This window comes from Penicilliopsis zonata, assembly GCF_001890105.1.
Source record: "Penicilliopsis zonata CBS 506.65 unplaced genomic scaffold ASPZOscaffold_20, whole genome shotgun sequence".
Lineage (NCBI taxonomy): Eukaryota > Fungi > Ascomycota > Eurotiomycetes > Eurotiales > Aspergillaceae > Penicilliopsis > Penicilliopsis zonata.
Window position 1 is genome coordinate 400,728 of NW_019208928.1, and position 11,646 is coordinate 412,373.

General features: G+C 42.0%; 5 protein-coding genes across 5 annotated transcripts; 3 read left to right on the plus strand and 2 right to left on the minus strand.

The window, feature by feature from the left end:
- The first annotated feature begins 482 nt into the window (after positions 1-482).
- ASPZODRAFT_136551 (hypothetical protein) lies at positions 483-2,471 on the plus strand. Its single transcript, XM_022724082.1, has 7 exons — positions 483-689; positions 742-1,090; positions 1,159-1,520; positions 1,589-1,721; positions 1,811-1,898; positions 1,956-2,015; positions 2,058-2,471. Exons 1-6 carry the CDS (start codon positions 668-670, stop codon positions 2,013-2,015), a joined length of 1,014 nt encoding a protein of 337 aa, XP_022577832.1. The 5' UTR covers positions 483-667; the 3' UTR covers positions 2,058-2,471.
- Positions 2,472-2,574: 103 nt separating this feature from the next.
- Positions 2,575-4,244, minus strand: ASPZODRAFT_136552 (hypothetical protein). Its single transcript, XM_022724083.1, has 4 exons — positions 3,684-4,244; positions 3,539-3,636; positions 3,126-3,481; positions 2,575-3,058 (listed from the first exon to the last, which is right to left on the minus strand). Exons 1-4 carry the CDS (start codon positions 4,026-4,028, stop codon positions 2,877-2,879), a joined length of 981 nt encoding a protein of 326 aa, XP_022577833.1. The 5' UTR covers positions 4,029-4,244; the 3' UTR covers positions 2,575-2,876.
- A 460-nt stretch (positions 4,245-4,704) lies between these two features.
- Positions 4,705-6,495, plus strand: ASPZODRAFT_136553 (hypothetical protein). Its single transcript, XM_022724084.1, has 3 exons — positions 4,705-4,814; positions 4,865-5,155; positions 5,216-6,495. Exons 1-3 carry the CDS (start codon positions 4,806-4,808, stop codon positions 6,434-6,436), a joined length of 1,521 nt encoding a protein of 506 aa, XP_022577834.1. The 5' UTR covers positions 4,705-4,805; the 3' UTR covers positions 6,437-6,495.
- Positions 6,496-6,716: 221 nt separating this feature from the next.
- ASPZODRAFT_136554 (hypothetical protein) lies at positions 6,717-9,189 on the plus strand. Its single transcript, XM_022724085.1, has 3 exons — positions 6,717-7,651; positions 7,703-8,560; positions 8,618-9,189. Exons 1-3 carry the CDS (start codon positions 6,888-6,890, stop codon positions 8,700-8,702), a joined length of 1,707 nt encoding a protein of 568 aa, XP_022577835.1. The 5' UTR covers positions 6,717-6,887; the 3' UTR covers positions 8,703-9,189.
- Positions 8,552-10,451, minus strand: ASPZODRAFT_169616 (hypothetical protein). Its single transcript, XM_022726897.1, has 3 exons — positions 9,098-10,451; positions 8,971-9,042; positions 8,552-8,867 (listed from the first exon to the last, which is right to left on the minus strand). The coding sequence occupies exons 1-3, from the start codon at positions 10,381-10,383 to the stop codon at positions 8,708-8,710; spliced, it is 1,518 nt and encodes a 505-aa protein (XP_022577836.1). The 5' UTR covers positions 10,384-10,451; the 3' UTR covers positions 8,552-8,707.
- Positions 10,452-11,646: the final 1,195 nt, after the last annotated feature.

Here is an 11,646-nt window from a genome sequence, read left to right on the forward strand (position 1 = left end):
AGGTACTTTTAAGTTATGTAAGGCCATGTACTACTTATATAATTATTATTAAATAATAATGCGTTATTTGATTAGAGAACTAATATATTATCTATGTATACTTCTATATTATTTATGATTAGGCCATAAATTTAGTATTATACTAGACATAGTAGAAATGCACATCTTAGTCGTCCAGGTGGCGGGGTCTGCTGCACGCGGTCCTGAATGGCTTGACAGGAAGGGCCTGTCAATTTGAGAGGAATTTTGCTACGAAATACTTGCTCTGAACGGAGCACCAGTCAGAATATTGCTATTATTTACAGGACGTACTGTAGTAGATATCAGATACCTTAGGTACCTGGGCAGATCGCAACGTGCCTAAGGTAGTCAGACAGATCCTGGGCTAGGTACGGATAGGTACCTGTACTAGGTACGTAGGTATTTTGTATTTGAATGCCCCGCCTAACCCGGGCTATCAATTTAAGCTATGTTTTCGCTGCCCTAAGATTTCGAGTTTCACATCATCTACTGACACTTGATTAGCCAGCAGCAGAGCTTGATTTGTACTCTCTTTAAGCTGGGGAAACAAAGTTTCTGTCCTAATTCAGGTCCTTTTAGAAAGTAAATGGGTTTCTGATTCATAACTACCTTTGAGCCTGTACACTACCCATCAATTGAGAAAAATATGCTGATTGGTTTATGTGGAGGTAGGTAAGTTCCTTCTTGAAACGCCTAATGTTCATGTTTGATGGGGAACAGGTATTTGCGCAGGAAAGCATGCGATAGCAGATTATCTCGTTAAACATCAAGGGTTTCGACTTCTTGAACTGAGAGAGAAGAGTCCAGCCTGCATATCTGACCAATCAAATGATGTTTCCCAAGTATTTGGATCAAGGGCTGTAAAATCAACGAGAACTCAGTCGTCAGGGTTTGAATTTGAAAGCCTGGAATTCCTTCTTGATTTTGCGACGAAGAGATGGCGAGAACCTTGGGTTACCACTGACATCGGAGATATCACTACTTTGGACCGGCTTTTACTACGCCCATTCTTCCTGCTCGTAAGCGTTGATGCACCGGTCAGTCTCCGATGGAAAAGGTTTACTGATCGGTAATATCTCACATTGGAATCAAATTTCTTTAACTTACTTTGATAACAAATGCTGATTGTTTTTTTAGATGCCGGAGAAGGCAACTCGAGCCCCCTGAACTTGAGAAATTCGTCCTTTGGAACGATAGACATCTTTACGACAAAGATGTCGGAAGGGTCTATTTAACAGACAGAGCTCATGTACGGCTGTTTAACTCATCGTCTTCTCTGGAAGAACTTCACGCAGCTCTAGAGGCTCTTGATCTTACCGATGAAAAGCGAATGAGACCAAATTGGGACCAGTATTTCATGGAGTTGGCATCTCTAGCCGCACATCGAAGCAATTGTATGAAACGTCGAGTGGGATGTGTTCTTGTCAGGGAATGCCGGGTGATAAGTACTGGCTATAACGGAACCCCAAGACACCTACAGAATTGCAACGAAGGTGGATGTATGGACGCTAAAACTTTACATGTCAATCTGCTTTATGTTACTTGCTGACTAAATATTCTACTGAAGGTCCGAGGTGCAATAGTGGCGAGGGAGGCGGTGTTGGTTTGTCAACCTGCCTATGCATTCATGCCGAAGAGAATGCCTTGCTAGAGGCTGGGAGAGAACGGATAAGAGATGGAACAATCCTGTATTGCAACACGTGAGTTTCCTTAGCAAGTGGCAGGCAGCAAGGAGAGCAAAATTTACTCCGCTTCCTATTTTGGGTGAGTTACTGGCTAACAATAATAGCTGCCCTTGCTTAACTTGCACGGTCAAAATTGCTCAAGTGGGGATATCTGAAGTAGTATACTCTCAAAGCTACAACATGGACCGGGAAGTATGTTACTTGCTGCTCATAAGCGTGGTTGGAATACCGGACTAATATAAAATCTAGAGTGCTGCAATCCTGAAAGCTGCTGGTGTCCACTTAAGACAGTTTTCGCCGGTAAGGTGACATGGTTTCCCCACTAAGATGTTGAAGCTAAAAAATGCAGCCAAAAAACGGCATAGTCTATCTTCACGGACTTGAGGGTGTGCAGGCTGCTTAAGTGGTAGTAGGTTTAATTATTGATATGTCAGACTTCCTCACAGTATTATGAGTTGATGCAATCCATGGGATATTCATCTTTCAAGGTGCCAAAGATGACTGATCTATTATAGATATGGACAGAGAGCCATGTACAGGAAAATAACCTAGGTAAGATAGTAAAGAAACAGCTTTTATATTTCAATTTCTTCCTGTGGGGCAGATGTCTTACATCTGTCCATGAAGGGAAATGTGATCTTCTTTATATACTCTTACACACTCTAACGAAAAAAAATGGCATTAACCAGTATGAGTGGCACAATTCTCTCTTCTTTAGCTAATAAATAGACTAAAAAGGAGCTGATTGTCGATAATTGAAAAGAGGTCTCATAATCCAGAATACTAGAAGGTTGGATGAAAGCCCCATGCATTTCTCTACTTTGCCAATTCTGAAATATAATATGCATACAACCACAATCTGTTGCAATAGCTACTTAATATATACATACATCTGTTATATAACTACCCCAAGACTATAACTAAATTATATCACCTTATAAATATTCGCTTCCAATTTCTGTCACATGCAGATAATAGGATAGAGGCGGGGAGAATAAATAGGACTTAATAAAAAAAGTCATATAGCAGTTTAATCACCTATCCATGGATATACCTAGGTATCATTATTCACTGTGCGAACTGACATGGCCTAGCATCGAATTTGGGGGAATAGAGTGGTTGGTGGAAGTCCAACTTATTACCAACCAACAAAGTTCAAGATAAGGTGAACTAAAATGGCGGCAAAAAGAAGGGGTAACCTCCATTCTTCGTCTTGAAGACACTGAGTAGAAAACTATACATGCCTAGCATGACAGTACCCCAAATGATAATAACTAGTTGCTGCGTTCTCTTATCTGCAATTCGGGGGACTTTCATTGCCAGAGCAATGGTTGCAAATGAAAGCACGCCATCTAAGGGAATCACGTTAGTAGCCCTAATTGTTCGCGCTATATCGTAACTTGACAGCCTTTCACTTACAGATTGAAGCGATTATCTGAGTCTCCATTCCAAATTGGTTTGAGAATCCACCGGCGAAGTAGCTTATACCTCCTTTCCCATCACCAGCGACATAAGGCACCTTGCGAATGTGGTTGAACATGTGGCCGCTCGTGAATAAAAGGATGGCGATAAGGCTGAGGGCGGCCCACAGGTTTCGGTTACGAATAACGGGGAGTATGTAAGGCGACAAAACGGTTACAAGTGTAATAAATCCCATAGCGAGCGTGACAGCCGAAACTATGCGCATATAGTTTGTTGGTCGAACAAGAGGTGGTTTGGGTCCAGCTGGAAGATGACGGGTAATCCAGGTATAAAGTTGTTCAGCAGAGACAGGACTATAGATTCTGTCAATAACTGACCCAGACGTCTATAAATCAACATCAATATATTACCCGGTAAAGTCGAATCTCAAAGGCGCGCTATCAATCTTCGCGTGTGGACCATTGGTAGGAGGGAAGACAAGGACCACTGGTGCCGTTTGAAGCATAAGCTGTTTATATTAGCAATAGCAAGGCCAAGTTCAGGAGGTTCTAATACTTTCTGAAACGTATTCTTTCCCATGCTGAAATCGAGGCTGCCAAACAGCAATCGAATGTCATCAGGTTTGGATCCTTCGTTCCAGCTTTTGGAGATAATTTCCCATTCGGACTGAAATTCGCGACAGATAACACAACCATAACGAGCCTCGGTAGCTGTCAAGATGATTGCAGAATAATAATCCCGGGGCTTCGAGACCAAATCTTCGTATGAAGAATCATCTAGTTTAACTGATGTAGAATGGGAAAGAAGCTGATACTTTTCAAACTTGTCTGTAGGAGGATTGGTTGAAAAGGCGGCAGAGAAAAAGCATGCCAATGCGAGAAAGAATTGAAGAATTCTCATGTTGAATGGACAAGTCTGACCCATGTAATTGCTATTGCAGCCTTGTGCTTGTTAAAACCATGAAAACGTAGAGTCCAGCCTTGATCAACTCAAACAAGTAGTATCATTAATAAGGTAATCTCTCCTCAATGTTTAGTTGTCCACTACTCTTATCAGATATCTCGGTACCAGCTTTTCCGATCCGATGACGAATCAACTTTCCATTCTTTGTACCTGCAGGTGCCAGGTGGTCATACAGAGTTAGTACCTACCTGAGTTACATACCTAGGTACTAAATACCCAATTAATTACCGTAACTATCATCGTGACCGACAGGTATTGTACCGGTGGAGTAGTTAGTACAGGCAATTATGGTTATATAAGCCAGAATATTATTATTGTTGACAGCTTAGTAGCTAAGGTGGGCGCGACCCAAGTTACTGTGTACCTTAACTACCCCCCTACCTAACCTAGAGACTCTGTACATGTACTAATTTAACTACCTTGATAGAGGTGACTGGTTATTTATTTAGTAACTGACTACCTACCTAGTTACCTCTTGTGAAGTAATTAGCCAAGTCGTAAGTACACAGGGAGTTACTTATTGATGAGCAATTGAACTGACTAACTAGTCAAAAGTAAGGCATCTACAAATACTTCATTTAGTTTTGAGGTGTGATGAACTTACCATGACTAGCATCACTATCTATCCTGCACAGTGATTCTGACTCGGCTTGGAACTGCAAATAGCAAGCCTACTCCTTCTGTGGCTTGACATTCTTAATGCTCAATATAATTATGGAAAACGTATGTGATATTCCCTGGGGCTTACTGGAATCAAACTTATATTCTACTAGCATGAGAGAGATCTAAACCTTTCAAGGCTGCAGAAACGATATCATGTAGTTCTTAGTCAGGCCGTATATTCTCAACATGAGGAAGAGGTCAGGAAACAGCACATGGAACATATGCTGCTTCATGTTGAAATTGATGAATTACGGGAAATGCTGGACAGATCACAAGAAGAGTTGAACACAATTGCAGCAGAAGAATCTGAACTTCAGCTAGAACTCCGCGAAACCTATGCAAATCTGCAGGAGTCAAAAAACACTCTCAAGACATTAGCAGCTGAAAAGGAAAGCCTCCATGTAAGTCTCGTTATCCCCATTTTATCTAAGTGAGAATTTTCCAGCTGAATTTCTAAATAGAATGAAATTGCTCTGCTGAATGCGCATGCAGCAGAAGCGAACAAGACACTTGGTGAAAAGATGCGTCTCTCGAAGGAACTATTAAATGCTCAGTCCGAGATTCAGCGTCTTAAGAGTCAAAATTCGTCCCACCAAACAATCCTTATGGAGAAACAGAATCTTGAACGGCTGCTGAATTCATTGGAATTAGAGCTGCAAGACCAAAAGCGCACAAATGAACGTATACGGATGCAAGAACATCCTCATTCGACCAACATAACAAATATGTCTTTACAGCTTGAAGAAACCCGAAAAAAATTGGCAGAAGAAGTGCGATCCAGGAAGATAGACGAGCAAAACTTTCAAAATCAGGCTGTTGAATGGAGTGCCCAGCGAGCAGCCCTAGAGGGTCAGATCGAGACTTTGAACATGAAACTGCGTATTGCGGAGAAGGAGGCTCATAAGTCTACCCAAAACCTGCATGGCAAGAATAAGAGCCCTCAAGCTGAGGGAGCCTACATCAATGAGGGCTACACAAAGACTGTGCCTCTCAAACGCCCAGGAGTTCAAGTCAACCATGGTATGAGTATAGCAACTCCGGGGGCTATTTGTCCTCGCGAGGTCACGAAAATCACAACAGCTTTGCCCGGCGACAAATCTGTCTTCTCTATAACACCTTTCCTAAACCGTACAGGTTGCACCCCGGATTATTCACAGTCATCAGAGAGCGATGCCGATGAAATCAACACTATCACTATTGACGAGGCAGAGCAGCCATCTTCTAGAGTGGGTGGCGGGCAGGCTAAGAATGAATCCTTAGGTCCCAGACCTAAATTTTATCTTTCTCCCGGTGAAGGCTACATGCTACAGAAAGGCGAGAAGAAGTCTTCGGTATCCGCTCGAATGAGGACAGTTGCAGCAGTAGGCAAAGGGAACTGTACCAAGACGGCAAATTCGCCATTTGATGGAGATTCATTCGTGCCCCATCGTTCGGAGGACTTGACGCCTACCAATAGGCAAAAGAAATCCAAGAGACGCAAATTAGGAGCTCGGCCTGAGCGAATGCCGGTGCTAGGTGGAGAGAGTGATGATGACCTTGGTGAGACAGGAAAGCCGAGCCACAAATTTTCAAACGGGAAACGCCTTGCAAGTGATTTCTCCCTCGTCGTGGGTAACCAAATACTTCAGAATCAGGTAGCTGGCGGTTTTTCTCCATTAAAGCGAGAAAAGAAACGGGTATGAGTATGTAATTAACAGGGCTACAAACTATAAGTAGGCAAAACCTCACTATGGCTACTGACTTTTTAGTAGTAATTTACTTTTAATAGTATTTAAAATAATAATTAGTTGGCTGCTATTGTTATTGTTATTATCATTGTTATTAAAGTTACATGGTTAACTACTGTTCATAGTTAGTTACTTTATAGTTAGTTAACTAGTAAGGTAACTATAAAGTAACTAACTAACTAGGTAGTTATTAATACCTACTAGTTACTCCGTACTCCGGTTATGGAGTACTTACCCACTCCATAGATAGCTGCTAGTTAACTACCAACTAGTTAACAACTAGCTAACTGATGAGTTAATAAGTTATTTCAGTTATACAGACGTGATACTGAAAATACTATTAATACTACAGATGCTACTTATTACAGCACTCCATCTGAGAGCTAGTGCAAATCAAGTCTAAGCCATGGTCTCAACGTCGGACCCTGGGAGTGCTACCAAGAAACTGATAGCCTCTACGGCATCAGGCACCACCCTGCTCATATTGGTCCAAGTGGCCTCCCGAGCGTTCACGTTTACCGCAAATCAGCTTGTTTTACGAAAGTTGTCGCCTACACTTTTAGGCATTTCCAATCGACTGGAGTTATATTCGACCTCTATAGTTTATTTCTCCAGAGAAAGCATCAGGAACGCAATCCAAAGACAGCCATTGGAAGCTTCCGGAGTCGATATACAAGGACAGAAAGGTGAAGACAAGGCACCAGGAATCGACGAGAAGAAGGCATTTTCTTCGGCAACACAGTCCGTTATAAATATCTCCTATTTAAGTATCGTGCTGGGGGTTCCCCTATCCCTACTAGCAACCAAATTTTACACGCATTTTGTCCTTGCCGAAATCCTACATGAACACTCGACCAAGTCCAGCTTATTTATTACCGGAATCGGCTCACTTATTGAACTCTCCGCCGAGCCGTTTTTTGCGGTAATTCAACAGCATGGTCTCTATAAGACTCGGGCTCTGGTTGAAACGGTTGCCGCGTTCACCAAAAGTTTTTCAATATGTGGTATCGTCATGTGGTCTTCCTGGGCCGGCTACGATGTCGGGGTGATTCCTTTTGCAGCGGGCTACTTGGGCTATTCCCTTGCTATCATTTGCGGGTATTCGATCACAATGCTAGGAATAGCAACTGAGCGGCGATTTTCATTTCTCCCATCGAAAATAAAATCAGAGTAAGTCAATTATATCTAGATTGTGGTGGAAGGCCTAAGTTCACAGTTTAGTAGCGATCCGAGGAAGTTTATAGCCGGTCTGTTCTCACGTCGATTACTATTGCTGGCTGCGAGCGTCTTCATGCAGGCAACAGCGAAGCACCTACTCACTCAAGGAGACTCTATAATACTTGCCGCTATGGCTAGCTTAGAGGATGAGGGTATTTATGCACTTGCTGCTAACTATGGCAGTCTTATTGCTCGCATAGTTTTCCAACCGATTGAGGAGAGCAGCAGAAATCTCTTTGCTAGTCTTCTCACGCGTGGCGAGAATGATACGGATGACCCAGCCTGCATCCAAGCTGCTAAAGATCACCTAGCGGGTATTCTGCAAGCGTATGGACTTGTATCAATAATTGTTTTCCCTCTCGGCCCAATCTTTGTGACCATCGTGCTGAACACCCTGGTTGGACGACAATGGGCTCTATCAAATACAAGTGGCCTATTTTCACTGTACTCCTGTTATATACCCTTCCTGGCAGTGAATGGTATAACAGAAGCATTTGTCTCTGCAGCGTCTAGCCCTTCGGAGCTTCGAAGGCATGCTAGTCGCATGGCGGTATTTTCTGCATGCTTTGCCTTGGCAGCGTTTGTCTTCTTGAAACTACTAGGTTTGGGATCTCCAGGACTAATACTGGCTAATATCGTGAACATGGCCGTCCGGATTATCTGGAGCTCATCTTTCATAAGATCCTACTTCCATCGAAAGAAGAATGATTTGGCCTTTGCTCAAGTAAGCCAGAGCACATACACATACACAGCAGCTACCATAGCAACCTCAGTCATGGTAGCGAGGCGCAAGTACTTCACAGAGAACCTTCATGGTTACGTCGAGGCATTGGCTCTGGGTGTCATCTATGTACTTGTTATGTGAGTATGCCAATTGAATTTCTTTTTTTAAAAAAAAGGGGTCTAATGTATTTATAGTCTATGCTTTGAGAAGCAATATTTGATGGAGCAGTACAACAGAACACGCCAAACCATAAAGTTGATGAGAGACAAAACCCAATAGGAGATTCAATCATCAAAAACAATTTTTGTGGCTGGCTTGTCAGCTGCGTCAGTATTTTTGAAGAAGGCACCATATGCTTCATGCTGCTTCTTCTTGACAGTTGTACCAAATTTCAAGAGATCACTGGGAACTTCTTGCTTTGCTGCTTTAAGCACGTTTATCAAACTTGATAGGAAGTGTTAGCTCGGCCCTGTCAATTGATGCAAACATCTTTCGGGGAAAGAGTCGCAAGCATCATAATATAGAGATAGTTTCCCAGTGTACTTACGCGCCAGACTGAGCCTTATCCATTTCAGTGAACAAAGTGATTGCATAACCGTCCGACCCAGCTCTCCCAGTGCTTGATAGGTTCAAGTTAGTCGACTACACAAAGGAGAGTAAGGCGTGGAACTTACCGCCCGATCCGGTGAACGTAATCCTCCACTGTCAAGGGGAAAGTCACATTGATAACCAACTTAACAGAAGGAATATCAAGACCTCTGGCGGCTACATCTGTTGCAACTAGTATTGTGGCATTTCCAGACTTGAACGCATCCAGGCTTTTGAACCGTTCTTGTTGACTAAGGTCACCGTGAATACCGGCAGCCTTAAACCCCTTAGCTCTAATAAGCCTTTCCACCCGCACAGCTTCTTTCTTGTAGAGGCAAAAGACCAGGATCTTATCGCTCACGTTGTTCTTCCTTTGATATTGGTTGAGCAATTGTATAAGACGGGTCTCCTTTTCCCTGGGGCTGATCACCTCGACGGTTTGCTTTATTCTCGTGTTGGCGCGTGGGTTAGAGGACGGGTGCCCGCCAACAGTAACAGTAGCCGGTGATGACATGAACGTATTTGCCAGATCTCTAACAGATGGGGGCCATGTTGCTGTAAACATAACAGTCTGGCGCTTAGATTCAGGCATTGAGGCAATGATGTCTTTGATATCCTGCTCAAATCCTTTGTCAAGCATACGGTCTGCTTCATCAAGAACAAGATATTTCACTTTGCCAAGGTCTACTGAGCCATCATTTTGTAAATCTTTCAATCGACCAGGGGTTGCAACCACGATTGCGGCGTGTTTTAGAGCCTTGCGCTGCTCTTCTTTCGGGGTACCGCCGAAAATGCATGCAACTTGAATAGATGCTGGTTGGGCAAACTGCAACATTTGTTCGTATATCTGCATGGCTAACTCTCTTGTTGGTGAGATGATAACAGCTGCCGGTCTAGATGATTTTGATCTAGATTGACTGGCTTGCATGATCATTCGAACACACGGCAGGCCAAATGCCAATGTCTTGCCACTACCAGTTTCTGCGATCCCAATAACATCGCTACCATCAAACAAGAGTGGCCAGGTTGCAGATTGAATAGGTGTGGGAGATTTGAATGATTTTAATGGAGCATAAACCTCTTCGGCGTCATCAGGCAAGTGGTCAAATGATATGTAGGGACAGATATTGACGGGCTTAGACTCCGAATCGACGATTGCGATGGAATGTGTAGTCATAAACTGGTCTATTTCTGCTTGGGAGACATCGCTGGGGTTATCAGAGGGGGTATTGTTATTAAGGACTTGGTTGTTATCATGCTGAATTTCTGTTGCAGTTTTCGCAATTGTTTCCTTGGAAAGTTTTCTTTTCTTGGACTTTTTCGTTGACTCGTGATCGCTGTGAGATTTATGGGGTGTATCTCGTTTCGCCATTGGGTATTTGTTGCGTTTCTTCCTTTGCAAGGAAAAAATCAACAGGGAAAGGGAAAATCTTTATAGTTTTAGTAGGTTTAGGACTAGGCCTGGGAAATTTTTTTTAAAGGTTTTTATTTTGTGGGGCATAAGCTAAACCTTACACCACATGGCAGCCTGGGCGGTAGTCTGAGTGAGTGAAAGAGTGAGTATTATATTAACCTCTAATATAGCCCTGTTCAGGGCTCTTTTAGAGTCGCTGATGGCCAGATGGCAGTGGCCAGGTCTATAAGAAGAATATATATATAAATATAGAAATATATATAAATTGATTAATACTATTTAGCTATATCAAGGCGTCATGTGTGCCTTACTAGTTAGCCCCCTAGTAATCTCCCCTATTACTCTTTACTCTCTGTTATACAGAAATGTCAGTTTCTTGGTGCCAAGATATAATGTTTATAATAGGCTAACCCTATTTCAGAATATCTATAAAATTAGTACTTTTTCTTACCTCTACTATCCTTTATTAATCTTTTTCCTCAATTATTTTTATAGGTTTATATCTTTTTACTTTTTTTACCTTTTTTATTGATATTTAAGTCTTTATAGCTTTTAATTATATCTAGGTTAATTAACTTTAAATAGTACTATAAATATAAATAATTCTTTAAGTTTCTTTTATTGGTCTTCTTTGGTATATTTTTCTTTATTATTCTTTCTATTAAGAGTAGACTGGCTAAACCCAACCTGCAGGTCAGGTTGGGCACTGAATTCCTAACCCACTAGGTTTCTAGGTATACCTAGGGTAAACCTATACCTACCTATAGGTATAGTAAGTTTTAATTAGGTAACCTATAGGTACCTGGCATATAATACTAAGCCTATAATTATTATCTAGATAGATTAGTATAGTGTTTTAACACTAGCCACTAGACTGGCTAAACCCAACCCGCGGGTTAGGTTTAGGGCACTAGATTCCTTACCTGCCAGGTTTCCGGGTATGCCTAGGGTAAACCCATATCTACCCATAGGAATAGTGGGTTTTAATTGGGTAACCCATAGGTACCCAGCATGTGATTTTATATACCTTAAATTACCTAAATAGGCTAATCACCTTCCTAATAGGGTTAAGCTTAGAAATCTATATATTTATTATTAATAAAAAAGTGAATATCTAAAGATTTAATTGGTTTAAAACTAGTCACATGAGAAACCCTAAACCTGACAGGTATACCCATACCCAATGGGTATACCCATGGGTTCTAAACCCTAAACCCATAC